This window comes from Trichosurus vulpecula, chromosome 7, assembly GCF_011100635.1.
Source record: "Trichosurus vulpecula isolate mTriVul1 chromosome 7, mTriVul1.pri, whole genome shotgun sequence".
Taxonomy (NCBI): domain Eukaryota; kingdom Metazoa; phylum Chordata; class Mammalia; order Diprotodontia; family Phalangeridae; genus Trichosurus; species Trichosurus vulpecula.
In genome coordinates this window covers 121,571,704-121,599,191 of record NC_050579.1, presented here as the reverse complement: position 1 = coordinate 121,599,191, position 27,488 = coordinate 121,571,704, and the positions used below count along the sequence as shown (strand labels likewise).

Below are 27,488 nucleotides of genomic sequence, written 5' to 3'. Positions count from 1 at the left end.
GGGGTCAGATGATCTCTAACATGCCTCTCATAAATCTATGAGTTAAGCAAAAGGAATTCTGAGTGAGTCATTAGAAGAGATCCAAGTTTGTGAGAAAACCAGTAATAATAGAGCAACTTTTCACCTTATGCAAAGTTTGCCCTAATATCTCCAAACAAATATTTATTCATAAGGTTTCTTTTTTTTTTTTTGGAAGTAAACACAACAATCATACTAGAAACAAGTAACAGGCGGCCTGGTTTATTAGGAAGAATTCATAATGAAAACATTTGCATTTGCTTATTCTGCAATATACAAAAAGGACAATTTGATAAATACAGTTTTTATTTTCAATCTGTTGGCTAATATAAATGGTAAAAAACCAAATACATCATGGTGTGGTCATCTGTAGAAATAGCATTTCTTATAATACTCTTCTATTCAGTGCATTGTAATTTTTTTAACTTAAAATTTTAAACCTATATATTACTTACCAAGCACCACCAGACTTTTTGCTGCGTTTTAGGCTTTAAGGCACAATCTTTAGACTATTTTAGGCAATAGCAATAAGAATGCAGCCAAATCAGACTGGAACTGAAAAATTCAATCCAATTCATGGGGGCTGTGTGCATGGTATATGCAGCACAAGTAAAAATAACCCCCATTTTTCAATCTGGTCTAATCTGGCCAGAGTCATATAGACAAAGAAATAATACAGACCAATGAGCATAGTGCTTTTACCTTAGCCCAACCCAAAGTACTACTTAAAGGAAAAAAAAAATCTTAACATTTTACTCCAAAATGAGAGTTTCAACTGCAATAGGCCTGTTGGCCCACTAGGAAGAATAACATTGATCGTCTTCTGTTTTGTTTCCCTAAATGATATTTTAAACACAACATTGCATTTGATAAAATTCATGGATTTGTAAGGTTAATGAGAAATCATGAATAATATTAGGGATGCGGGTTATCACCATGCTTTTTAAAGAGACAAAAAGGTGAATTGGAAAAAAAAATACTTTGCATATCTTAAAATATTCAGCTGAGAACAATTATTGCTAACTTAAAAAAGTATCTTCTCCTCTTCCCTTGGTCCACCTTAGGAAACCCAGTCCATTAAATAAAGACAAACAGAAACTTGACCTGTCTAAAGCAATTCCAGTTTCTATTTTATACAACAATTACTTTAGGTTTATAATTAGGTTTTTACAAACTGCATACTAATTTTAAAGGCATTTTTTTTTTAGAACTTTGGCATGTTGTCAGCAATGAATTAAAAGGAACAAGGCATATTTAATACAATAATTCCCTTGAAACATGAATATAAAAATATAAAACCATTTAAGGTACTTAAGGTAATCTCAAATTTTTATGACATTTAAAAAATTTGCTCAAAAACAGCTGAATCCTTTGCATATCACCATAAGTTCAACAGAAGACATATAAGTTCAGTATGGTCTGGGAAGAAATGAGTGTCTTTCTGTCTCTGGAACCCAGTTGTCAAAGTAGTATCCATATTCCTTTGCTTTTGCTCTCTCTTAGGATGAAGTGTAGAAATACCTGGGTTTAGCATTGCCCAGGAGATCATCTTCATAGTTGGGGAGGCAGCAGAAGAAGAAGGAGCAGCCTATGAGGATAATGGTAGCTGCCCAGCCAAAACCATAAGCCCAGTTGTAATAATACCTGGTAGTAATATCACCTTGAAGGAATTGGCGAGTGTACATCACTGGATAAATAACCAGAGAGATGATCTGAAACACAGCTAAAGGCAGGGGAAAAACAGAAAAAATGAATAAAAACAAATACACTTTTTTATCTTTAATATTTCTTTCTCTATATAAATATAAATTCCATTCTAGGGAGAATATTAATCACTCAATCGTCCTTGATTGAACATATCACATGCCTAGCACTAAGTGATAGAGTACAAAAGAATTATTGGAGAACAGTGCTTTATACATAATAGGAACTCAGTGAATGTTTGTTGAATTGAATGACATGCAGACATGAAACAATAAACATGAAATGATTGGAGGGATACTTATGAGTTCATGTAGTACATCAGAACTTTCTCATATACTATATACTATTTTCTAATTTTCTATACCTAAGGTCCAAACTTTTTTGATCAATCACTCCTATTTGTTAAAAAAAATTTAGAACATAGAATCATTTCTAAATTACATACATGTACATATGTCTAAGTTTAGTTTTAATGTCTCTCATAGCTGAAAAATATATAGACTTAAATATGGAAACACATCATTGGCTTCACTTATCAAATCATGATTATCATTATTTAGTCTCATCTACCAATTATTTTTGGATGGATACATAGAATACAGAGAAGCATGAGAAGACTTTTATAAACTGATGCAAAGTGAAGTAGACAGAACCAGGAAAACAATATACATATATAATGTCTACAACAGTGTAAATGGAAAAAAGTAACAAAATGAAATGAAATACTCTATAATTGTAATGACCAAATCTGGTCCCAAAGAACAGACAGGAGAACATACATATCTGTCTTCCTTCCTTGTTGAATCAAGGCATAGATAATTGTATATAATGTCAATTTTTAGATATATTGGCTAGTTTTGCTAAGCCATCTTTCTTTCTCACTTTTTATACTTTGTTACATGGGATGGCTCTCTGGGTAAGGTAGAAAAGAAGGAATATGGTAGGAAATTAAGGTGGTATTAAAAAAAATCAATAAAAATTCGACCTTTACCTCGAAGGGACAGATTCAGTGTGTTTATTTATTTATTTTTTAAATATCTGCTAGGTAGAATATTTCCAACAGCTACTTCTCACAGAATAGCTCAGCAAATATGAGACACTTGCAAAAGAAAAATGGATAACATCTTTAATTTTGATAATTCCTATAAGTATTTTGCCAGGAGAATACTAGATTTTGGCATATGAAATTCTTTTGGGACAAAGTCTTTTTGGAGGCTTTTTGTTTGTTTTGGAAACTCTTGTCAAATAAATGCTTCCTGAAGGGATGTTTGTACTTTTCCAGTACCTGAGACTAGAACTGTGCAAATATTTTTGTGGATTATTACGTATCTTTCCATATGTATAGATATCTATATATGGAAATAGAAATAGATGGATCGATCTATAGATAGATTGATAGATGTCTATATCTATATATTTTTTTCTTGTACCATGAATTTGGGTATTCAGCTAAGTTTTTAGATGATAAAACTAAGTAGGTAAATCTCTCAAATACTGAAATATATCTGTGATCTTGAGAACTTTTCTCAAATACTAAAATATATCTGTGATCTCTAGATCACAATGATAAATTTACAAGCATGTATCAAATAACGACCATGTGACAGGTTTTCTAAGTATTGGAGATACAGTCAAAATTATATAGTCCCTCTCCTCAAGGAGCTTATATTCTACTGGAGAGATAACATGTACATAAATATGTTTAGAATACTCACACAGAAATAAAAAAGGAACCTGGGGAGGGAAGCAAGTTTGAGATGGGGGATCAAGAATGACTTCATGTAGAAGATGGTACTTGAGTTGAGCTAAGTCAGGAAGGAAACTAGGGATTCTAAGAGGCAGAGGAGGAGGCAGTATGTGGAGCAAGAATACTCAGAAATAGGAGGTGGAATATCATCTATAGGGAACAGTAAGAAGGCCAATATGTCTTGTCTGTGGAGTGCTTGAAGGCAAGTAATACGTAATAAAGCTGGAAAGGTAAGCTAAAACTAAGTTGCAAGTTTTAAAATCAGTTTTACTGAATAGTGGAGTGATATGGTTTTTAAAAAATAGCTTTATAGAAAAACCAGCTTAGCAGCTGTATGGAAGGTATGTTGGAAAGAGAAGAGACTTGAGGCAAGGAAAGAAAGTAGGAGGCTTTCAATGGTACAGGTGAGAAGTGATGGGGGCCTAGACTAGAGTATTGGCTAGATGAAAAAAGAGGAGGGGATAGAAGCAAGAGATGTTGAATAGGTAAACCTAACAAGATTGGCAGCTGATTGGGTATGTGTGGTCACTGAGGGTGAAGAGTCAAGGATGACACCAAGGTTGCAAACATGGATGACTAGAACCATGACAGTGCCTTAGACAGAAATAGGAAGTCAGGAGAAGTGTAGGTTTGAGGGAAAACCTCTCATTTTCCATATCTGGAAAATGGGGATGATTAGACATTCCTTACTTCACTGGGTTGTTCAATTAATTCACTCTTGAATAAATTTAATATAAATTAAATTAAATCTACTATGTGCCAAGCACGTAGGCCAGTGGGATGATGCAATGGATAGAATGCAGGGCTTGGAGTCAGGAAGACTCATCTTCATGAATTTAAATCTCAGCACTTACTAGTGGTGTGACCCTGGGCAAGTCATTTAACACTGTTTGCCTCAGTTTCCTCATCTGTAAAATGAGCTAGGGAAGAAAATGGTAAACCACTCCAGTATCTTTGCCAAGAAAACCTCCAAATGAGGTCATGAAGAGTCAGATGTGACTGATATGACTGAACAAGAACAAATAGGCCAAGCACTGTCCTAGAAACTGGAAATATAAAGACAAAAACAAAAGCCTCTTCTTTCCAGAAGGACCTCATGTTCTACAAAGTGAAATAATACATACATAAGTAAATATAAACTATACGCCAAGAAAATAGCAAACAGTTGGGGAGGAAAGGCACTAGTACCTGGGGGATTCAGGAAATGTCTCATGTCACTGCTGCCATTTGGGCTACTTTTTAAAGAAATTCAGCATTCTAAGAGGCAGAGGTGAAAAACAAGTATATTGGGAAATCATTTTGTAAACCCCAAAGTGCTATATAAATGTGTGACTATTCCCATGCCCCCCATGTTTTTTCCAAAAACAAAATCGTAGATTTAGAGCTGGAAGAGACCTTAGAGGTCATCTAGTCCAACCCTTTTATCTTACAGATGAGGGAACTGAGGACCCAAGAGGTTAAAGAAGCACAGGGCCTATGTGGCAACTGGCAGAACTGTGACGTTCTGGCTCCACAGCCAGAATACTCTCCATTGCACCACCCCACTGGCCTATGTGCTTGGTCAAGAGACACATTGTGTTGTTGATGCTCACAGATGTTAGGGAAGAAAATGACTTTTCAAACACGGTCTTACCAGCAAGGGCCAGCAGTCCTCCAATCACTCGCAGGAAAACAAGCATTTGCGGTCCACAAAGAGCAAAGAAGGAGAGGATGAAGCAGATCACCAGGATGATGCAGCCGCACATGAGCATGGCAGCCGCTGCTCTTCCCCAGGCTACCCAAAAAGAGAAAGAGAGACAATATTAAATAACAATTAAAGTTGAAAGAATATCAAGGACAGCTTGTTGAAGCACTGGCAGTAATGTATGTTCTTTCATTAGATTTTTTTTTGGAGAGCAAAGGGGTTATTTTCCTTTATTTCTTCATTGTCATTCCCACACCTCCCCATGCCTCCTTTAAGGAGAATAAGATTATCTTCACGCTGGTTAGAAATGTAAACACAACAATGAAAAGCAGTCTAGGAAAATGGCATTTCCTGTAGTTCCAATCCCTTGTGTTGGACCTGTACTCTATTGCCAGAGATCATAGCCACACCCCTTGGGAATCCAGAGCCAAGAAAGAGAATATTGCAACCTTTGTTTCGTTGAGCTGGCAGGGTCTAATAGAACAACCTGCGGCCCCATCTGTCCCAACCTCAACAGGTGAAGGCTCAATGATTTCATCAGTGTGGGGAACAAGGGCATTGAAGCTTCCTTTATTCCTTTATATCCTTTGTCCTCAGACCCTAACCTGTCTATGACTCAGTAGAGGTGGACTAGGGAGTTGCCCGAGGCACAAATAAGTTAAGTGATTTGCTGGTGGTGACACCTGTCCTCCCCATTCTAAGCCTTGCACTCTATTCATTCTACCCTGCTTTCGTTTATTGCTCCCTACCTCCTTTGTCCCACCCACCGCCCTCAATACTTATGATATACCAGCTCTCCCTTTTAAAGATTTCCTAACCTACCATAGGTCTAGTTAATAAGGTCAAACAAATACTAGGTTCTTAATCTGCATAGGCCCTGTGCTTCATAAGCTGGATTTACAGAGCCACAAAGGGAAACAATCTTAAGGACTTTGAGGAAACTCTGTGGAAAAAACCACACGTGAAAGTGATATTAGGACGGAGTTGGCACTAGCAGCTGGCAGATCAGGCAAAGTCTAATGGAAGAGGTGGCACATCACTGAGTTTTAAATGAAGCTAGATGTGAGGTGAAGGAGTACATAGATACATGTACATATACATGTATATGAGGTGAGGATGGAAACATATGATCTGTGCTAAAGCATGGAGATAGGAGATGAAATATTGTGTGAGTTACTAACACAAAATGAAAACCACTTTTTTTTTCATTATGAGTCAATTTAAAATGGAGTTGGACTAATTTTTTTTTTTAAATTATCTTCACATGCATAGAAGCCCAAGTGTCTTCAACATGTAAGCTGCCTTTCTCTGCTTCCTTTTAGACTGTTTTATCTTTCTGGAGGTTTAATAACCAGAACAGTATTCAGTATTCTAAGTTAAGATATTCTTGGGTTTGGGATAATGCTTCTGGTTGTACACACCTTTAGTGAGGACTCATATGGTGTGTATGTTGCAAACTGTACCCTAAGTCTTGCTATTCCAGCTGGCATTTCCTAGGGCAGGCTCTACGGCTACAGTTGGTAATAAATAGAAACTTACTGGCCTCATTTCCATTTTTAAAGTAACACCAGCTTACAAGAATGGATATAAAAGCCATTAACACTTTGAAATAAATAACATTGGATTTCCAGCAATAACCCCAGCAATTGTTATCATTTCCTATGCGCTTTATCAAATTATCAATTTTTCCCGCAGTAGAAGTGTGGAGTGCATCATGTATAAAGGCCAATGAACTCCCCCTTCCATCTTTGATTTTTACAAGGCCCTCTATATCCAAAGAGAAGGAGAGAAGTGGTGAGGATATAGCAAGCCACAGAAATTGTTAAAGTGATAACTAATAAATCCTTCAATAAAGCGACAATGAATTATGGCTATTGAATGTGAAATAGGTGAGCCAAAGAGGTCACTGATGATTGACTTTGCTTGCCAGGCATTCAGCATAGTGCAGCAGAAAGCAAGCTGGATTTGAAGTTAAAAGATCTAGCTAAGTTCAAGCTCTGTCTGTGCCACTTACTACCTATGTGACCCTACATAAGATATTTCTCCTCTCTGGGCCACAGTTTCCTCATCTACAAAATGAGGGGTTGGACTCAATGACTTCCAAGGATCCATTTAGTTCTATTCCTATGAACCTCCGAATACTTACTTAGGGAATCCTGAACTTAAAGAATTCATGCATCATCATATACTTACTCTAAGGAATAATACTCTAAATTTAGGCTAGTGGGGAGTCCTGTGACCGCACTCTGTCCCTACCCACTGCTGTTAGTTGTAATATTGCACACAAATTCTGCCAACTGTTTAATATCCTAACATTATGAATACATTTTGAGGCTCCCAAACCCCCATTTTGGTTTGCTAATATTTCCAAGGAAGGCATTCCCAACTTTGGGGTTGGGAATAGATACAATTTATTAATTTTCTGACCATTGTCAGATAGACTAATGTCAACCAACCACATATTCCGACATACATGGCTTCCATTGCTGAGCAAGAGCCAGACATTCCAATCTGCAAAGTTTTACTTGATGCTCTTTGGCCCCAAGGAAAGCAAAACAAACTACACAGGAGTTACCAGGCAACGATATCTGAATAGAAGACAAAATTAATCCATGGAAAAGTGTAAAGAGCTACCATTTTATAGTGGAAAAACATTCAGAGTCAGAGGATCTGGGTTCAAATCCTAGCTCTGCTACTTGCCTTTGTGACCTTAGGCAACTTGCTTCACTTTTCTAGACTTTACTTTCCTTGTCTGGAGTGGGAGGGAGGGTAGAAATGGGGAGAAAATTTGTAATTCAAACTCTTGTGAAAATCAACCTAAATATGTTAAATAAATAAATTTAAATTGAAAAAAAAATGAGGGAGGTAGGTGGGTTAACCTCTAAAGTCTCTTTGTTATGTGGAGGAGTAATTAGACCAAAATCAGAGCAATGGAGGAGAATTTAAGTTTGAAGTTGGAAAAAATTCCCAACAGTTGAGCTATCAAAAAGTAGCCTGGACTGCTCTCCTTTGTTGTTGTTGTTGTTGAGTCATTTCAGTTGTGTTCAACTCTTGGTGATCCCATTCGGGGTTTTCTTGGCTGATACTGGAGTGGTTTGCCATTTTTTTCTCCAGTTCATTTTATGGATGAGGAAGCTCAGGCAAACAGGGTTAAGTGACTCGCCCAGGGTCACAGAGCTAGTAAGTATCTGAGGCTGAATTTGAACTCATGAAGAGAAGTCTTCCGGATTCCAAGCTCAGTGATCTATCTACTTAGCCACCTAGTGCCCTCTACTCTCCTTAGAAATCTTCAAATAGACATGTAATTCTTAAGTATGTTATGGTAGAGATTCCTTTTACATTTGGGTTGGACTAGAAGGCTGCTGTGATCTCTTCCAACTCTGAAATTCTGTGGTCCCTTCAAACTCTAAACCAATGATCCATCTGGGTATGCACTTGGAGATAAAGTCATTCTGAGTCTGGCAAAGAGACCCAATATAGTTGCAACAGCTTTAGAGACTGTTGCCTTTTCAAGGGGGAAGAATCTGTGAGATGATCACACTGCCAAGTTCTAATACTTTTCATATGTTTCATGTACATAAAAACATAACACACATATTTAAATGTGACTTATTTTAAGCCCAATTAATATTTAGCACAACTGCTTATATTTTGCATATACTGCTAATATTGGGTCTATGTGTTAATGTTTTATTAAAAACTTATTTTTCCTTTGCTTTCCCCAGTGAAATTCAGTTTACAGACATTTGCAATTAAGGAAACTGCCCAGAAAGCTATTGGAACATATCTATTTAGGTAAGTGAGGGATACCTCCCTCTGAAATGATTCTACAGGGAGGATAGTGATCTCCAGCCACAGAGAAGGACAAAATGGGTTTTTGGTGTAGCAAAAAGACTAGGTTGGAGATAAGACAAAATTTCTTAACTCTGAGGGTAACTGAGGCACTGACAACCTCCCAATGGGAAATAGTAAATGTCTTGACTCTAGAGAACTTACAACCATCAAACTTGAACGTCGAAGGGTGGACCTAATCCTGAGGAACTTTAGATCTTTTCTGCATGGTTCTGATTGTATGATATATACAAAGATTACATATGCACATGACTGTATGAAATAGAGCAATGTATGAGTACTTTGTAGACAGCTTTTTTTTTCAAGCGACTGCCTTTGTTAGATAAACACATACACAGAGGTTCAGGCACACATATAAAAAAATACATGCCTGTACACACACACACACACACACACACCCTTCCCCCCCTCCCCCACACCACATACAAATCCTACATCTTAACTTAAGGCCTAGTTAATGGGGCTCATTCAGCCAAAAAATGACATCATGACGGTTGACGCACATAAGAACTTGTGCTAACCACTCCTGAACCTCACAGAGCTCAGACCTTCACATCCACTTATTATCCAAAGAGAACAGAGCAATTAGCTGATGAAGTGGGTAGAGAAGGCAGCTAATTAAGGTGATTAGGCCCCAAATGTCCACTTAATTAGCTTAGTTGACCTAATTCATTAGATCAACTATATTCCACATTATGCTGAAATATTAAAAACAAATCAGGGGATATTTGCTTTTTTCAATATGGCTCATCCTAGGATTTCTTCAAATGACATATTCCTTTACTGTATTTAAAATAGTTACTGCTAAAAATTATATTTTTTACACAGCTTTAAAGGTGAATAAATATACATCTTATATATAATTGTTCAAATCTTTGCTAGGCTGTACTAATGGAGCACTGATTGATTCAAGGGCTGTCATTTTGACTTGTAAACTCTTTACTAACAAGGTACATAAACCAGATTGCTTCACGTGTGCAGGGAAATTGTACTGGCACAGATCAAACAGACACATAGACAAAGGGTGTGTGGGGTTAGGGTTCAAAGGGGCGTGATATGGAATCATTGATAACATTCTAAGCTTGACTCACAGCCAAAATCTACCAGTAAACAACAGAAAAAGGAACTTGGAATTATGTCCCAAAAGTGACTTAAAATATCTACTCCCTTTAAACATGAGATCTCAGTGCTAGGCAGATACCAAAGGGAGGATAATAAGAAAAAGAAAGGCCCCACATACACAAAAAAAATTTATAACAGCTTCTCCCCACTCTTTTTTTTGTAAGCAAAGACCTAGAAACAAGGTACTTGTCCTTCAACTGGGAAACAGCTAAAACAATTGTGGCACAGGAATGTAATGGAATATTATGTGGTCATAAGAAATGATGAATGTGAAAAACATGAAAAAATTCTTATGAAGTGAAATACCAGGGAAACCAGGGAAACATTATACACAATGATGATGATAGTGTAAATGGAAAGACCAACCAAAAGAAACCCAATATATAATTATAATGATCAAGCTTAGTCTCGAAGAGGAGTTGAGAAAATCTACTTCTCTCTCTCTTTATAGAGGTGAGGGAATATGGACACAGAACTTCAAGCATATTACAAGCCTTGATTGAGAGGTCGATTAGTTTTGTTTATTTATTGTCATAACCGATGGTTTTCTGGGTAGAGAACAACCCAGACATCTGTATACGGAAATACTGGTGATATAAAAACAAAAGCTATCCATAAAAAGGTTTCTTAAATGTCCTATAAAAAAGTGAAAGGGGAAAAAACAATTCCACAACAGCCTGCCACTCTTATAAACATTTACCTGAGATTCCCTCTTACCATTTGTCAAGAGGTTTTGTAGGCAAAGGTAATATGCTGAATTCTCTCTATTGAACTATATATACGTATATTACTACCATGCATTCACACAAATATTTTAGTTACTGTGACATTGGACCACCCTTTGATATGACCCATTTTTCATTTATTCAAAACTTACCATTCTAAATACAATTGTCATAATTAACAATATTCTAAACTGGTTGTTATAACATTTAAAATATTTGTGATTTTAAAACAACCAGTTTAACACATTCACATTCATAATAGTTAAACTGAAACATATTCCATAGTACCTTAAAATGATCTTCTCTTTTCTACTTGGATATATGGTATTGATTTATTAGCAAAGTAGTATCCAGTAAGTGAACATTTCCAATATAAAGTTGTTGATTTTTTCTTTTCTACTGTGAGGCTAAAATGCTACCACTGGGGCTATAGTTTTATTTAAAGCCCCAAGCATAAATTCTGCATTTAATTTGACAAACACAAGTATACATAAATGTACATACCCCCTCACTAATTTTTTTTAAAGTATTAATGTCTAGTAATGAGTTATTTTTATCAGAAATAACTCTAAAACATCAATGCAAATGATACTGGCTTAGGAACTATTTACATTTAAATTACCTAATCTCAATGGAAAGAATTTTTTTTTCAATCTTCTCAAAGTGCCTGTCAGTTTTCCTTGACCACTCTTTCTCAATCAATTTTCCTCACATAATCATAGCTAGTATGTATTTCATTGCTGCTTTTATTTTTTTTAAACTTATTTTGGATGATTTCATAAAGATATTTCCAGATTTCTTTGAATTCTTTATATTTGAACATATTAATTGCTTTCTAACATTAGCAATAAATCTGGGATTTCATCATTACAGGGAATCTCCAATAAAAAACCCCCTCTATCATAGCAGATCAGCACCAACCCTGCAATTTATAGTCTGAGAGCTGCCTGGGGAACTGCAGATTTAGTGACTTGCCCAGAATCAGAGCTAGAATTTGTCAGAGGTGGGAATTATTTCAAGGTCTTTCTGGCTCCAAGGTCAGCTCTGTCTCCACTATGCCAATTCATATCCCATTCCATTATATTAGTATGCTGCAGTTTATTTAACCACATTCTCCTGTTGTTGAATATTTGGGTTGCTTCTAGTTTTTTTGCAATTGAATATAATGCTGCTATGAAAATCTGGATGAATATCTCATTAATGTAACGGAAATAACACTGACTTTGCTACAAGCAGAATATGATTCTGAAATCTAAAGTATGATTTCTAATTAAATAGCTTTGGGTCAATTCAATAAAAGAATGAGTCCCCCCCCCCTCTCCTCCCCCCCCCCCCCCCCGTCCAAAATTGAGGGCTGATTTCATTGCCTAAAGGTAGGATGTTATATAGCCTCTCCTTGATTTCATGAATAAATTAAATACATTTTGTTAAATTCAATAGGTTATGATCTCTTTACACTTAAACTTTGAAATTTAAATAATCAATAAGCATTTATTAAGAGCTACTGCGTGCTAGGGACTGTGGGTACAAATATAGAAGTGAAATAATGTCTGTCCTGAAGTTTAGAATTGCAAATCTGGGTGAGTTGAAGATGGTAGTATCCTTGTTAGAAATACAGTTCATCAGAGTTCGTCGGAAAAGATGTTAAGTTTCAGTTTTGCACATATTGAGTTTGAGATGTCTACAGGACATCCAGTTTGACATGTCTATTTGGCAGGTCATGATTTGGGAATAGATCTCATCAGAGCTCTTAGCTGGATGGGACTAAGAATAATAATTAAAGTCATTAACAAAGATAATTGAATGCAAAATACAAAGAGCCTCTTACTCAAATGAATGTAGGTTACTATGCTACTACCTTAATCAACTTACAGCTCACACTCCGCCCAAGTTTAATTTTCTTTTCTAATTTCATAATGATATTTCTTCACTATAGACTAAGCACAAAAAAAGGCATCCACGTGACATTCTTAGATAATCTTACAGGACTAAATCGTGTCAATATCAGAACAATTTAAAAAGATGTCTATATGTAATATCAATAGACATTAATTAATAAAGATATGACAGCTTCTGGCATTGTTACTATTTAATTTTATGTGAGCATTTTGTTGTTGTTTAGTCATGTTCCACACTTGTGGTCCCATTTGGGGTCTTCCTGGCAGAGATACTAGAGTGGTTTGCCATTTCCTTCTCCAGCACATTTTACAGATGATGAACTGAGGCAAATGGGGTTAAGTGATTTGCTCAGAGTCACACAGCTAGTAAGTGTCTGAGGTGGATTTGAACTCACAAAGTTGGGTCTTCCTGACTTTCAGCTGGGAACTCTATCCACTGTACCATCTAGCTGCCCTATGAACACTTATAATATGTGAAGAACATCTAGAATGTAGAATTGTATATAGAGTCTCCACTAAAAAAAACAAACAAAACTGGATACTAGCTACTAAAAAAAATACAGAACCAACACACCAGAGTTTCAACACAATAGGAAAAGTGAAGTTACTTAATTTTTGGCAGGGCAGAATCCATGCCAGATCTCACAGATAGACATAGGCAACCAAGGAAAAACGAATGTTTGAGGTTTCAGAAGAGGATATGGCTTCATGGAGGAAATACAGGGTTGCCTGTAGAACACTAGGAAGGGAAATATGAGACATCCATCAATTTATGGACATCAATTTATGAGGACATTATCAGATTTACCAGTGAAGTTTTTAACCTATTAAGCACTTAAAAACTAAAAGAAGCAACTCATGATCATATGTTGTTGAAAAGCAATGGGATATTGGAGATGGAGGCCCAGCTTTGGTGTGAGTTCAAGTCCTGAGGCTCAGGTAATTTCCCCTTGTCACAGAAGTAGTGAAAATCGGAGGTAAGATTTGAACCCAGATTCTCTGACCCTTAAGACAGTGTACTTTCCACTTGCCATGCTGTGACCATGGGCAGGGGCAGCTAGGTGGCAGTGAATAGAGCACAGGGTATAGAGTCAGGAAGACTCATCTTCCTGAGTTCCAATCCAGCCTCAGACACATATTGGCTGTGTGACTCTGGGCAAGTCACTTAACCCTGTTTGCCTCAGTTCATCTGTAAAATGAGCTGCAGAAGGAAATGGCAAACTACTCTAGTATCTTTGCCAAGAAAACCCCAAATAGGGTCACAAAGAGTCAGACACAACTGAAAAACAATTGAACTGACTATGGGGAAGTCACTTAACCTAAGTACAACATTTCTGTAACATGCTTTCTAAGCCTTGCCATCCTATACAAAACTGAGTTAATGTTATTATTCTCTGACTTTCCCAAGAATACAAAAAGTCTTTATTAAAAGGGAGATTAAGTCTCAAGTCTGATTCCAAGTTTAGTATTCTTTAACTAAGCCACAATGACTCTCCATTTTCTTTCCCCATGAAGAGGGAGTGGTTCAAACTCCCTCCCTGACATGTAGTAGCTTGCTTAAGAAGCTAAATCCAACATTAATTAATTCCCCAGAAGGTATCCACCTGCTGCTCTTGCCTTTCTCAGAAGATTGGAAAGGGAGGAACTTTGGGTGGAGCAGAGTACTCCATGTATGTGCATGCTTGAACACTAAAATCTATCTCAGCAGTTTATCTACACAAACAATTCAAACCACCATTTGGATTTGTGTTGGACTAGATTTTTTTTTGCAAGTTTTGAGAAATGCAAATTATAAATCAGATTTTTTTGAGCGCTTTATTTTCATTAGCATCTTTGCTATGCTTTGCTTTGCCTGGGTAAACAGTGTATTTATCAGCAAATTCACCCCATTGTTGTAGCTAATAAAAGTGATGGTCAAGTATTTTGTAAATAAAAGGGTAGACATTTTAAATAATCACAACAATTATAGCAGCAAATTCTCCATAGAATGAATATTCCTTGAGTACCTAGACTTTTTTTGGTCTTTGTCTCTCCAAGGCCTTGTATATATGTAGTAGGTACTCAATGTTATTTGATTGAATTTCTGATATACATTAGAAAAAGTATTTATATTAATACTATATTATTTTAAAACTCTCTCGAGCTATCATTTCAGTTAACCAAATTAATCCTGGTTCTAATTTCTGTAAAGTAGTTGTTTCGTTTCTTTAAGTCATTTGCCTTGTTTTCAGTGGCATCTTATTCAGTTCATTTCAATTTAGCAAACCTTTATCGAGCACCTGTTACATACCATGCATGATCTAGGTCCTGGGAATATGGATCTGAAAGTGAAACAGTCCCTGCTTTCAGGTAATTGGATTAGGTATAATTGGCAATCTGAGAAATCTCGAAAAATGGCTCAGGTCCACTTCCCTTGTAGAAATGAGTTCCAGAGTCCCCCACAAAAAATTGTCATCTCAGGGAACAAGCTGGTGTAATAGAAAAGGTGCCATATTTAAAAACAGGAAACCCAGCTCTGTATCCTGATTCTATGGCTTAGTAGCAAGGGGACCTTGAACAAATAGCTTAACCTCTCTGGGTCTAAGTTTTCTCATTTACATGTAAAATCAGGAAACTAGGCTAGCTAATCTCTAACTAAACTCAACACTGCAACTCAAAATATTAAGATTTTGTATATAAGCTGACCTGCCCCGCAACACCTTCAGTTTCAAAATTATTTATAATTTGTCCTGAGAATGGAGATGGAGGGAGGGCTTCCAGGGGAGCGTGAACTTGCATAGTAAGGCAGCATTAAAACAGATTCAGTCCAAGACTGGGGCTAGATCCCAAAACCTGAGCTTCCAAATATAAAGGGCAAGTGTCATACAGTGGGAAATATGGTGGACTTAGAATTAAAGTACCTGGGTTCAAATTCCAGCTTTACCATTTACTACCATGGGCTTGGCTCCTCTGGGCCTGCTGTTTCCTCATCTGTAAAATGATGGGGTAGGACTATATGGCCTCTAAGCTCCCTTCAAACTTTAAACCTATGATCTTATAAAATGCACTGGTGTTTGCAGCAGACCCTTATGTCTCATTGTATCAGTTACAACAATTAATGTCTCTATTGACAGTACGTGATAAGCAGTTGTGACTTTGTCCTTTCCTTCCTCAAAACAGATTAGTTCAGTTGCATCAAAGAAAGCTCTGAACAGTTTCACAGACAGGTCCTTTAACTAAGGTTTGTTTCCCCCTCCCTTCAAAAAGCAATATATGTCTATCCCTTTAAGGTCGTTATTTTCATATTCTCACTGTAACATCATTCATAAAACCTTGGCCTCTATAAAAACTGAAACTGAGAAGGCAAAGAGTTGAAGAGCCTGCCCCCTTGGGAAAGTAATTTTGAAACTTTTTGATGCCATAAGTTCACAAATACTTTCCCCTAATACTACTGATTTAATTGTATAGGGCTGTAAGAAGTAATGAAACATCACCGCTACTACTTTAGGTTTAAATTCCAAATATTATGTGAATCATGCACTCATCCATGTTGTATACATTTCACCAGCTGAGTTTTAGTTATAATGATCATATTTAGAAAACAATGCTGTGGCAAATTTGCAGGCCAGTTCCTCAAGTAAAGACATACATATTTCCCACAGGCAGTTCTACTGATGTAGATGTTAAAGCAAGGATTCTTAGCTTTCTGTGTGTCATGTACTCCTTTGGGAGTCTAGTGAAGCCTGTTCCCCTTCTCAGAATAGTGCTCTTAAATTCATAAAATAAATAGATGGGATGACAAAGGAAATCAATTATGTGGAAATACAGTTACAGTTTTTTAAGTGTATAAACTTCAGATTTAGAATTCCAGGCAAAATGATGAAAAGCAATATTTTTTTCCTATGATTTCATTGGTATTGGAAACTCCAAATACAAAAATTCTTCCCATTACTGCAGATCAGCAAATATTTTATAACTTATAGTCTTTGAGAGTTGTCCAAGGCACCACAAAGTTATGTGACTTTCTCATTGTCAAAAACCTTGTATGTGTTAGAAGCAGCATTTGAACCTGGAGCTCCTTGATCCCAAGGCCAGTCATCTATCATTTATGCCAGTCTGCCTCTTGAAAACTTAATTGGAATTTCAAATAAGGAATAAAAAAGCACTGACACTTTGATTTTGTCTGTTCTTAGCTCTAAATCTCACAGAGATATTTTCAAAATTGCCATTTCCACAGATTTAGAAACCCTGACCAATGGAGTACATAGGTATGTTGGAATCATAGACTAGGAGAGATAGGTAGTGTTCTGGAATACAGAGTCAATATCCAAAAACTTTTCAAAGGGCAAAACAGAGCAGGCTGAATCTAAAAATCTAGAATTTAATTGGCCTAAGTCTAAAGTCTATCCTAAAGCAGCAACAACTATACAAGTACAGGATAGGGAAGATGTGAAAAAAAATCTAGGGAGACTTGAGGGTCTCAACATGCCAGGCAAAATAGTAATGCCCAAAGTGAGTAAAGCGATAGTCCCAATGAACTTCACTATATTCAGTTTTGGGAATCACTCACAGGTTACAAAGGATATTAATAAGCTTGAGAACGTCAGGAAATGGTCACTAGGATGGTAATTGGGCTGGACACCATGCCATAAAAGGACTGATTGAAGAGACAGAGGACATTTAGCCTAATGAAGACTTCCGTGGGTCATGACAGCTGGGTTGTTTTGCTTGGTCCCAGAGTGCAGAACTAAGGATTCCAACCTATTGCTCGGGTAGCTGGGGAGTTCAACTGGGATCAGTTTCAGGATGATCTTTCTCATACTATTAGAACTGTCCCAAAGTCTAAAGGGGGTGCCTAGGAACATTCCCTTTCAGTTAGAAGTCTTCAGACCAATGCTGGATGGCCACTTTTTAGGGATAATGTAGAGAGGAATTCCTGTTCAGTTATAGATTGTACTAGATGACTTCTGAGGTCCCTTAAATTCTAAAATTCTGTGGTCCTGGGAATGTTAGACTTGGGAGGAAACTTGGGGATTCAACACCCTTAATTTTATAGGTAAGGAAAATAAAACTAAGAGAAATTGTGACTTATCCAAGGTCACATACACAGTGGAAAAGTCAGGAGTAGAACTAAGTTGCCTGAGTGCCATTACAACACTCTTTCCATCATAGCACACGGTCTCTCATGTACCAAGATCTAAAATTAGAGGGAGGAGAATCAGAATAGCATCTTATCAAGACTGTTTCCTCACTTTTCTCTAATGCCTGATCTGATAGTGCTGTACCTTTGAAGTACCTTAAAAGAACACTTAAGCTAAGGGCTTCATCTCTAATCTGGGGAAAGTTGTCGATAATTTATATCTCATTAATAAAAAGAGGACACTTAACATGTTTATATGCTTTGATGATATGTATTGTCCCCCATGGCTATATTTTCAGGTAACTGTGAATTTAGGTGGGATGCCAAATGATTATGGGGACAGGGGAAGGCTCAGAATTGCATCAGAGCACAAGCAACATTACAAATGCTGTGACTAAAATGGTCAGAGGTTTGTTCTGATGAGTCAAATGAGCTACCTTCTCCTCCCTGTTGTTACCTCTTTCCCTTGGAGCATTTCTCTTTCCTTCCCTTAGGTGTGACTTGGTTCCTAGTCATGATTGGAAACTGTGTTTGGTACATTATTCACACTTAGCACCCTTTGTATAAGCAACAAGAACAACCAAACTTAAAAGCTTGTAGAAGTTATGCCTAATCTTGCAAATTCATTTTTGTTTTTCATAAAGAAAGGACTTTGACATACTTTTCCAAGACTGCATTGGAAGGAAAGTGGAGCTTTTTTTAAAAGAGCATTTTTTAAAGCTAAATCCAAGTATATTCTAAACATTTTCAGTTTTCCCTTTCAAATTAAAAAGGGAAAGGCTATAACCTTCTACCAATTGAAAAAATATGTATACATATGCTTGTACGTGTAATTTAAATTACTTATGCTCTCTCAAGGTTCAAGGTATTGAAAGTATCATTCTGTGGTTAGTTCAACCACACCCTGTTTAAAAAAAATTAAAAAGCGCTCAACCTAGCAGTACCCTAAAAAACGATAACCACCACCACCAAAAGTATGGTGCTTCTTTCATCAGAGGGGTATTTGCAAAAGCACGTCAAGCCAAGCCATGCTTAAGCAGGAATGAACCTGATGGTTTTCTCAAGGCTCCCACTGCCCCAATACCACAAATCTTCTCTGGCACATTTTTCTGTTTTTCTAAGCAGATTACTATAGCTTTTGATCACTATTAGCCTTTGTAGCTAAATATCTTTGAAAATCTTTTTGTTTGGTTGGGTTTGTTTTTTATCAATTAAAAATCTTTTTTCACTCCCTTCAACTTCACCACTGACCATCTTCCCAACCAAAAAGAAAACCAAAATCTCTGAAGCAAACAGGTACAGTCAAGCAAAACAAACTCCCACATTGTGCTATGGCAAAAAGTGTCTCCATCTACACTGGGAGTCCATTAGATCTCTCTTCTTTATCTCTCAGAAAGTTAAAATTCTAACGACAATATGGGATTATATTATTTCAAAGGAATTTATTCCTTTCTCTAAAATAGAGGTGCTAGTAAAGGTTTCAGTTTGTTTTTAGGAAAACATTTTAAAATATTTGTCTTAAAGGAAAGAGCACAGACATTTAGCAAAGGGCAGATTCCATTCAGTCCCTAGCTTTATCATCTTTCCCAATTTACCCCCTGCCTGAAAGATCCCAGGATCCCTTTGAAGGAATTATACAAGAGGGTATTCTAAATATTTGTATAGGGAGTAAACAAATAAGATCTTCAATAAAGATAATCTGGTGAGAAGCCCTGGTGTTAGAGTGGGGAAATCTAAATCGAGGAGTCACAGCAGGCAATGGAAAAGGACAGGGACACTTTCTTCTTCTTTGTTTTTTAACAGTTATCAAGCTATGACTAGGAAGGCCTTGTGTTAGCATTTAAGCACTATGACTAGGGCAGCTTGGTGGATTAGAGGGCCAGGCCTTGAGTTAGGAAGACCCCTCTTCCTGAGTTCAAATCTGGTCTCAGACATTTACTAGCTGTGTGACCCTGGCCAAGTCACTTACTTCTGTTTGCCTCTGTTTCCTCATCTATCAAATGAACTAAAGAAGGAAATGGCAAACTACCCCAGTATCTTTGCCAAGAAAACCCCAAATGGGGTCAAGAAAGTCAGATATGTCTGAAACAAATGGACAACAATAAGCACTGAGGCTGCTTTTAGACTGACAAAGTAAACAGTATCATCTTATAAATCCTTGGCACATATGGTGCTATTTTAAACTCGTAAAGTGAATGGCTTAGAAAAACACAGGTGTTGCTTCCTTTGTTACTGCAATCAATTTAGCATTCATTGTGATTTGCATAAGCTGGAGGGAATACTCACATTCAACAGACAATAGATCCATCTGAGTACTGAAATACTTGTATGTAGAAATCATATTGTACACCAGGAAAGAGGATGTCAGGGTATGGCACTGGAATGATTTCTGGTTTTCTGGTTCTGAAACTTGTAACCAGTATGACCTTGGGCAAACCACTGAAGTTCTCTCAGCTTCAGTTTTTTTCCTGTCAAACCTTTAGATGACTTCCAAACTCCACCACACCCCAAGCTCTGATCTGTGAACCTCAAAGTTTCCCTCCAGCTCTAAATCTATGATCCGTAAGCCTGCCATCACTGAACTTCTGGTCACCATTGTAGTAACTTTCCGAAAACTGCTTTACACAATTTATTAGCATTCCATTTCCTACATGAAATGAACATGCATTTATTAAGCACCTACTCTGTGCAAAGCATTAGGCTATGATCAGTGGATATAAGGACAAATCAGAAAAACCCAGGCTGCTCTGAAGGAACTCACATGCAAACAAAGAACTTGTCAGAAGTCAGAAATGCATTCCTAAAACAAGAGCTAACATGATCTCACCTTTTAAATTACTAAAGGATCTGCTAAAATTATACTTGTGAGAACTTGGCCTGAGAAAACATTTTGAAGAAGAAGGAAAGAGGAGAAAGGGAAAATTCCTGGAGCTGAATCTGTATCTCACTTGAACCAAGGGGCTATTCACCTGAACAATGGGCCATGCCTTCCCCAGCTACCTGCCCACTCACCAAAGTCCATAAGGCTTCTGCAGTTTTCTTCACCATTGAGACATTGCCACCAGAGGGAGGAAGTCTGAGAATTGTCATCGGACTCCAGCCAGCCTCTTCCAGAGAGGGCTATGATATCAAAGACGATGGCGCTGAGCAGAAGCAGGGGTAGGATCCACCGACAGCGCTCACAGGCCAGGCCACAGCGCATCATTTTGTCCAACACTCCAGGAAGCTGAGACCAAAGGAGGAAAGAACAGGATTCCAGAAAGAAGAGAGAAGTGGGCAGCTGAGAGTTCTGGGCACTACTGACAATGTTAGGTAAAGGGGGAAGTATTTAAGGAGGAAAGTGTAAGCAAGAAAGGCTTTGTGGTCAGCAACAAGGAAGCCCCACCTAGATTCCTAGTGACTAAGAAGAAGAGTGGCTAGAACCTGTAAAGCCAGAGGTGAGCTCTCACGCTGGGATAGGCTAAAGTCAAGCAGGGTTCAAATTACACTTCATGACGGGGAGAACATGATTTAATCTTTTCCGCAGTAAAATCAGGAGCTAAACCTGTGTTTTCACACACATGCAGACAGGTGGCAATGTAGGAACATAGATGAGGAAGGCTCTGTGCTATTCCTGATTAGAAAGAAAAGGTATTCTGTGACTACAAAAGCATAAAAGGGAGATTGGTTAGTTAGGCGGTAATGGTTTTATGAAAAAGCAAAAATGCCTTTTGTATTTCCTCAATAGCTCATCTGAGAACCAGGGAGCAATCCCATCACAGTTTGTGTTTCTTCACATTTCTGAGGCTGTGGTTAGAATAAGGGATTTATGCTCGTTAGTTTGGGGCTTTATTCTTGGAAGTGGGTCCTCCCATCCAGACTCTTCCCCCTTTAAATCCTTACTAAGGTCATGCAAGATCACCCTGCCGCCAAATTCAAAAGCTATTTTTACATCCTCATCTTTCTTAACCTTTCATTTTAATGGTATAAGTAGAAATAAAGGAGACCCAGATTTAATTAGGGGAGAAGAATCCTTCTCTGAAACATCAGATGAAACACCCATAATTAGAGTTATGGTACCACAGGCAGAATAAGGCCACCTGTTACATAAAACCCAACTTTCTTCTCACAAAAGCAAACCAGCATCTCAAGCTCATGTGTCCCCTTTGAGTAGTAAGCTGCCACCATGCCTCCTCATTTTCTGAGATTCCCTACACTTCAGACCCCTCTGCCAAGGAAAGTTCAATTGTTTGCATTCTTCTTCCTTTCTAACCCTGTAGTTACCTTGTCTAGCAGGTATTAATTAAAGAGATTTATATAAACATATATTTATATATAATATACTCATGCATATATGTATGTATATATATATATATGTATGTATGTATATATATCTCTCTGGGATGATGAAATGTAAATGATGTTAAAAAGATATGAATAAAAATGTATTTAAAATAAAATAAGATTTATTTTCAAAAATACATTTTGAAGTGTGGATTGGAACTGGGCATGTACTGTCTCTGAGGGTTTTGCCTCTTGTTATGGAAGATGTGTTACACTGAGATAATGCACCAACTCTACATTGGTCTTTATGACAAAAAAGGTTATGTTAGATAATTGGTGACTGAAGCAGAAAGAGTCTCAGGCAGCTCTGAGAATTGTAGATAAGCTCCACCTCTCTCTTTTAGAGCCATCCTCTCAAGACAGATTTAGCAGTAGTTTTCCCTTAGATTTCTAGGAATTTCTAGAAGGATTTCTAAAAAGGAATTTCTAGAAGGATTTCTAGAAAGGAATTTCTAGAAGGATTTCTATAAAGGGATTTCTAGAAAATCTCTAGGAAGGGATTTATCTTCCACCCCTAACAGCAATGACAACGAGAAGATGTCTCACCTCAGGGACTTTAAGACTAGACCTCCAGACCTGGCTGCTTCTTCAGTTTTGCACTGTTTTCTGACTGATCCCGAATAGCAATCATGAGAAACAGACATTTCCAACCATGGAGTTAACCTCATGAGTTCAAAAGGTCTAGAATTCCTAAGTGTCAGCAGCCCAGTGGGAGGTGCTCCCTTCCTTTGATTACACTGCTTTTCAAAGGAAAAGCCAAAAACTCAGAAAGATCATTCTGAACTTGAAGGAACCAAAGAGCTGGACCTGGCTGCCCAACAGGTCTGGATTTTGTGAATTGCCTTGATAAATAGTAAAAATCTAAAGTGAATGTGAAATATCTATTCAGAAGTCCCGTAAAATTGACTTTACCTCTTGGAACAGTATAATAGGTAAAATGAGTTATTGTTCCAAGAATATGTTAATTTGTGCTCCAGAATGAAGGAGGTTTATTATTAAATACTACAGGGCAATGTGAAAGGCACTTGAATCACCATATAGTGGTTAAACTTTTTGTTCTCAGTCCCCTTAAAAACTATTAAGGATTCCAAAGGGCAACTCATGGTAATTATATTTATCAATGTATACAGTGCTAGAAATTAAAGTATCTTAACATATTATGAAAAGTTTTGACCTCACAGACTCCCCCTGAAAAGTATGAAGGACCCCTCAGATCACACTTTTAGAACCGCTGGTATAGTAGATGCAGAGCTGGCCTCAGAGTCAGGAACAAATTGCTATCCCTTCTCTGATACCTGCTGACTATGATTGTGAGTCACAAACACATCCTTTTGGTGTCCCAGACCACTCTTAAGTTACAGAACAAGTCCTGAGCTGCATTGGAAGATGTAGTTTCCTCACTGGGCATTTGTTATATTAATGAAATTACAAGCCTAGGAAAAACAAAAACAAAAACAGGAGAACATATGATTGAAAACAGGAATAAAGTATAATCAATTTTTTAAAAGTGAATATTTTAAAAATTTACAAAGATTCTTACAGTTAATTCTGGTGCTCATTTCTAGCTACAGGATATTTAATATACTCTACTTGGATTCCTCCTGCCTAAAATTCTTATTCTGACTATATGCCTTGATATTAACTCATTCTGAGTTCCTTAGCAGTGAATCTGTCTGATTGGAAATGCAGTTCACCATCCTGATAGGTGACAAAGAAAGGTATAGAGTTAGGTAGGAACTTCATTCATACATCCTCTTATCTTGGCCATTTTGGAATATTAAAACACTGACTCATTCTCCATAGCCTGGGAATGTCTACCCTGATTCCCAAAATCTCAATGAAAAATGATTCTTATAAGCTTCAAAGAGGTCTGCCCCAAACTTCAGGACTTGCCCCATCTGGATGTCACTATGCTTTGGACTCATTCATCTTTCTGTTTTGGCAGATCCCCAGAAGAAGATTCTACAGACTAAATCTTTTGGCCTCGTTAGCCCCTAATGGAAAGCTCTCCTCTTCCATCTATGCTATTGTTATAATAAAAGAAGTATGGCTGATCTCTAAGAACTCAAAAGCTGAAGCTGATACAAATAACCCTAACAAGGGTATCGGCTTTTCCCTTCCTTTCCTTATCAGAAGCTACCTTGGCTATCAATGGCAAAAATATCCTCTCGTTCTTCGTGGTCTTCCTTTGCTCCCCATATCTGGTCTTCTGCAACTCACCAGGTGTCACACATAAAAATAGAGAGAACACAAGTCTCTTGGCTGTTGTTTCTACACTGGGCCATCTGTTGTGGGTATATAGTTGATTACTTTCTTTTAAAAAAAATAATAGTTTATTTTCCCCCAGTTACATGTAAAGACAATTTTTAATATTTGTTTAAAAAATGTGGATTCCAAATTTTTTCTCTCCCTCTCCCCACCCCAGACAGTATGTGATTTGATATAGGTTATACATGTTCAATCATGCAAAGCATGTTACCATAATAGTCATGTTGTGAAAGAAGCACAGACCCAAAGGGAAAAGAAAAACACAAAAAAAAATACAGAAAATTTTTTAAAAAGTATGCTTTGATCTGCATTCAGACTCCATCAGTTCTTTCTCTGGAGGTGGATAGCATTTTTCATCATGAGTCCTTTGGAATTGTCTTGGATCATTGCATTGCTGAAAGTAGCTAAGTCATTTTCACACAGTATTTCTGTTACTATGTTTAATATCCTCCTAGTTCCAGGTTTTTCTGAAGTCCACCTGCTCATCATTTCTTATAGTACAGTAATATTCCATTCCAATCATATACTATAATAGTTGACTATTTTCAAACAAAAGAGGGTTGTGTTTGTCCTTCCTTTTCAAAGATGACATCAGGAAAATGATGACATGACTTGCAGTTGACTTTGATTTGAGTGAGGAAGGGCTGTGCAAGGTTACCAATCTAACTTGCTCCTCCAGAGCCATCTGGGTCCAGTGGACAAATATTCATCTGGATGACTGGAGATGGCCCAGGATGCAATAGGAGACCCTGGCCCTTGTAGGCTAAGGTCTTTTCAGGTTCTCACTTTGAGTGAGTTAATGCCCATTCAGTGAAGAGTCCTCTTTAAGAAGTGGGTCAAGGGATGGCCGTTTTAATTTAAAGAAAAAAAAAAATCAAACTGGGAGGGGAAGACCCTCAGGGTTGCTGGTCAAAAGAGAGACAGTTACAAAAGAGGGAAAGGGAACCAGGTGACAACTCTTCCTTGCAGAAGAATGTGGTTCTAAGGAACCTTTGCAACTGAGTAGATTTGCTAAATATCTGTGTTTGTGCTCCTCTGTTTTGTACCTCCCTGTCTCATGCACTGAGTTCTAGTACAGGTTGTGGAGTTTGCCAAAGGGCTGGGTGGTGATCAATCAACAACCATTTTATTAAATACCTGCTATGTGCTAGTTACTATGCTAGGTGCTGGGGATGAAAAGACAAAAATGAATCAGATCCACTTTATTCCTACCTACAACCATATGTTTTGGCTTTTTGAGGAGCTTACATTCTATGAAGGGAAGCAACATGTACATAGATAAATATATTAATAAATACAAGGCAAATTTTTGGGAGAAGAGGACACTAGTGTAGCTTGGAGGATCAGGAAAGACTTTAAATGGAAGATTGTGCTTGAGCAGAGTTTTGAAGGAAACGAGGGATTCCAAAAATCAGGAGTGAGATGGGAATGCATTCTAGGCAAAGGGGACGTTCATAGAGATTAATTGTTGTATGTGAGGAATAGCAAGAAGTCCAGTTTTGCAGGAACTTTGAGTGCACAAAGGAGAGTAATTTATAATACGTTAAAAAGGGAGGCTGGAGCCAAGTTGTAGAGGGCTTTAAAAGTAAAGGAGAGGAAATTAAATTTAATCCTACTGGCAATAGAGAGCCACTAGAATTTGTGGAGTAGTGACATCATCACTGTACTCTTGGAAAATTCATTAACAGCTGGAGGATGGATTGAAAAGGGGAGAGACTAGAGAGAGAGATTAATTGGTAGACTGCTACAGTGGCACAGGCAAGAGATGATGAAGACCCTAACTATCAGAGTAGAATCAAGGGGAAAGAAGTAAGAGATACTGTAGAGACAGAAATGACAAGGGTAGGCTTCTGATTGAATATTCAGGGTCAGGGAGAAGGAAGAGTCAAGGAGAACACTGAGATTTGCAAATGCTGAGGGCCTTAATGAATGGTGGTGTAACTAATATAAATAGTAAAGTTTGGAAGTGATATGGGTTTCTTAAAAATATTTTTTATTAATTTCATTAGATATTTCCTAATTGCATTAAAATTTTTTAACATTCATTTTTTTTAAATTTTGAGTTCCACGTTCTCTCCCTCCTTCCTGCCCTTCTCCAATCAATTGAAAAGCAAACAATATGATTATCAATTACACATGTGAAGTCACGCAAAACACATTTCTAGGTTAGCCATGTTGGAAAAGAACACGAACACACACACACACACACACACACACACACACACAAATAAAGAAAGCAAAAAAACTGTGCTTCAATCTGCACTCAAGAGTTCATCACTTCTCTCTCTGGAGGTGGATACCATTTTTCATCCTGCTTTGGAATTGTCTTGGATTGTTGTCTTGATCAGAATAGTTAAATCTTTCACGGTTGATCATTGTTACAGTACTGCTGATACTTTGTACATAGTATGTACAATGTTCTCCTGGTTCTGCTCACTTCACTTTGCATCAGTTCATATAAGATTTTCCAGGTTTTTCTGAAATCATCCTGCTTATCATTTTTTAGAACACAATAGTATTCCATCACAATCATACACTACAATTTAGCCATTCCCCAACTGATGGACATCCCCTCTATTTCCAATTTTTTGCCACCACAAAAGAGGGCTACTACAAATATTTTTGCACAAATAGGTCATTTTCTCTTTTGTTTGATCTCTTTGGTATACAGACCTAGTGATGTTATTGCTGGGTCAAAGGGCATGCATAGTTTTATAGCCTTTTGGGCATAATTCCAAATTTTACTCCAGAATGGTTAGACCAGTTCACAACTCCAAGTGGTATGGTTCTTGGGAAAAGATAATGAGCTTAGTTTTGGATATAGTGAGTTTGAGATACCCATGGGACATCCAGCTTGAAATATACAATAGTCTAGCCATCTAGAAAGCAATTTAGAAAGATGCCCCCAAAATTACTAAACTGGTAATACCACTACTAGGTCTACATGTAAGTGAAAAGCTTAAATGACATGAGAAAGGACCCATATGCACAAAGATACTTATAGCAGGTTGTTTCTTTTTTGTAGTCA

General features: G+C 37.4%; 1 protein-coding gene across 1 annotated transcript; it reads right to left on the bottom strand.

The window, feature by feature from the left end:
• Window positions 1-213: 213 nt before the first annotated feature.
• Window positions 214-21,296, bottom strand: LOC118858334 (p53 apoptosis effector related to PMP22). The gene is made up of 3 exons (XM_036768830.1): window positions 20,882-21,296; window positions 5,103-5,243; window positions 214-1,741 (listed from the first exon to the last, which is right to left on the bottom strand). Exons 1-3 carry the CDS (start codon window positions 21,072-21,074, stop codon window positions 1,518-1,520), a joined length of 558 nt encoding a protein of 185 aa, XP_036624725.1. The 5' UTR covers window positions 21,075-21,296; the 3' UTR covers window positions 214-1,517.
• Window positions 21,297-27,488: the final 6,192 nt, after the last annotated feature.

Coding starts and splice junctions, on each gene's coding strand:
- LOC118858334 (XM_036768830.1), bottom strand. CDS start 21,074: ATGATGCGCTGTGGCCTGGCCTGTGAGCGCTGTCGGTGGATCCTACCC. Junction 5,244..20,881: donor CAGAAGCCTTATGGACTTTG/GTGAGTGGGCAG, acceptor CTTTTTGGGTAG/CCTGGGGAAGAGCAGCGGCT. Junction 1,742..5,102: donor AGGACTGCTGGCCCTTGCTG/GTAAGACCGTGT, acceptor CCCTGCCTTTAG/CTGTGTTTCAGATCATCTCT.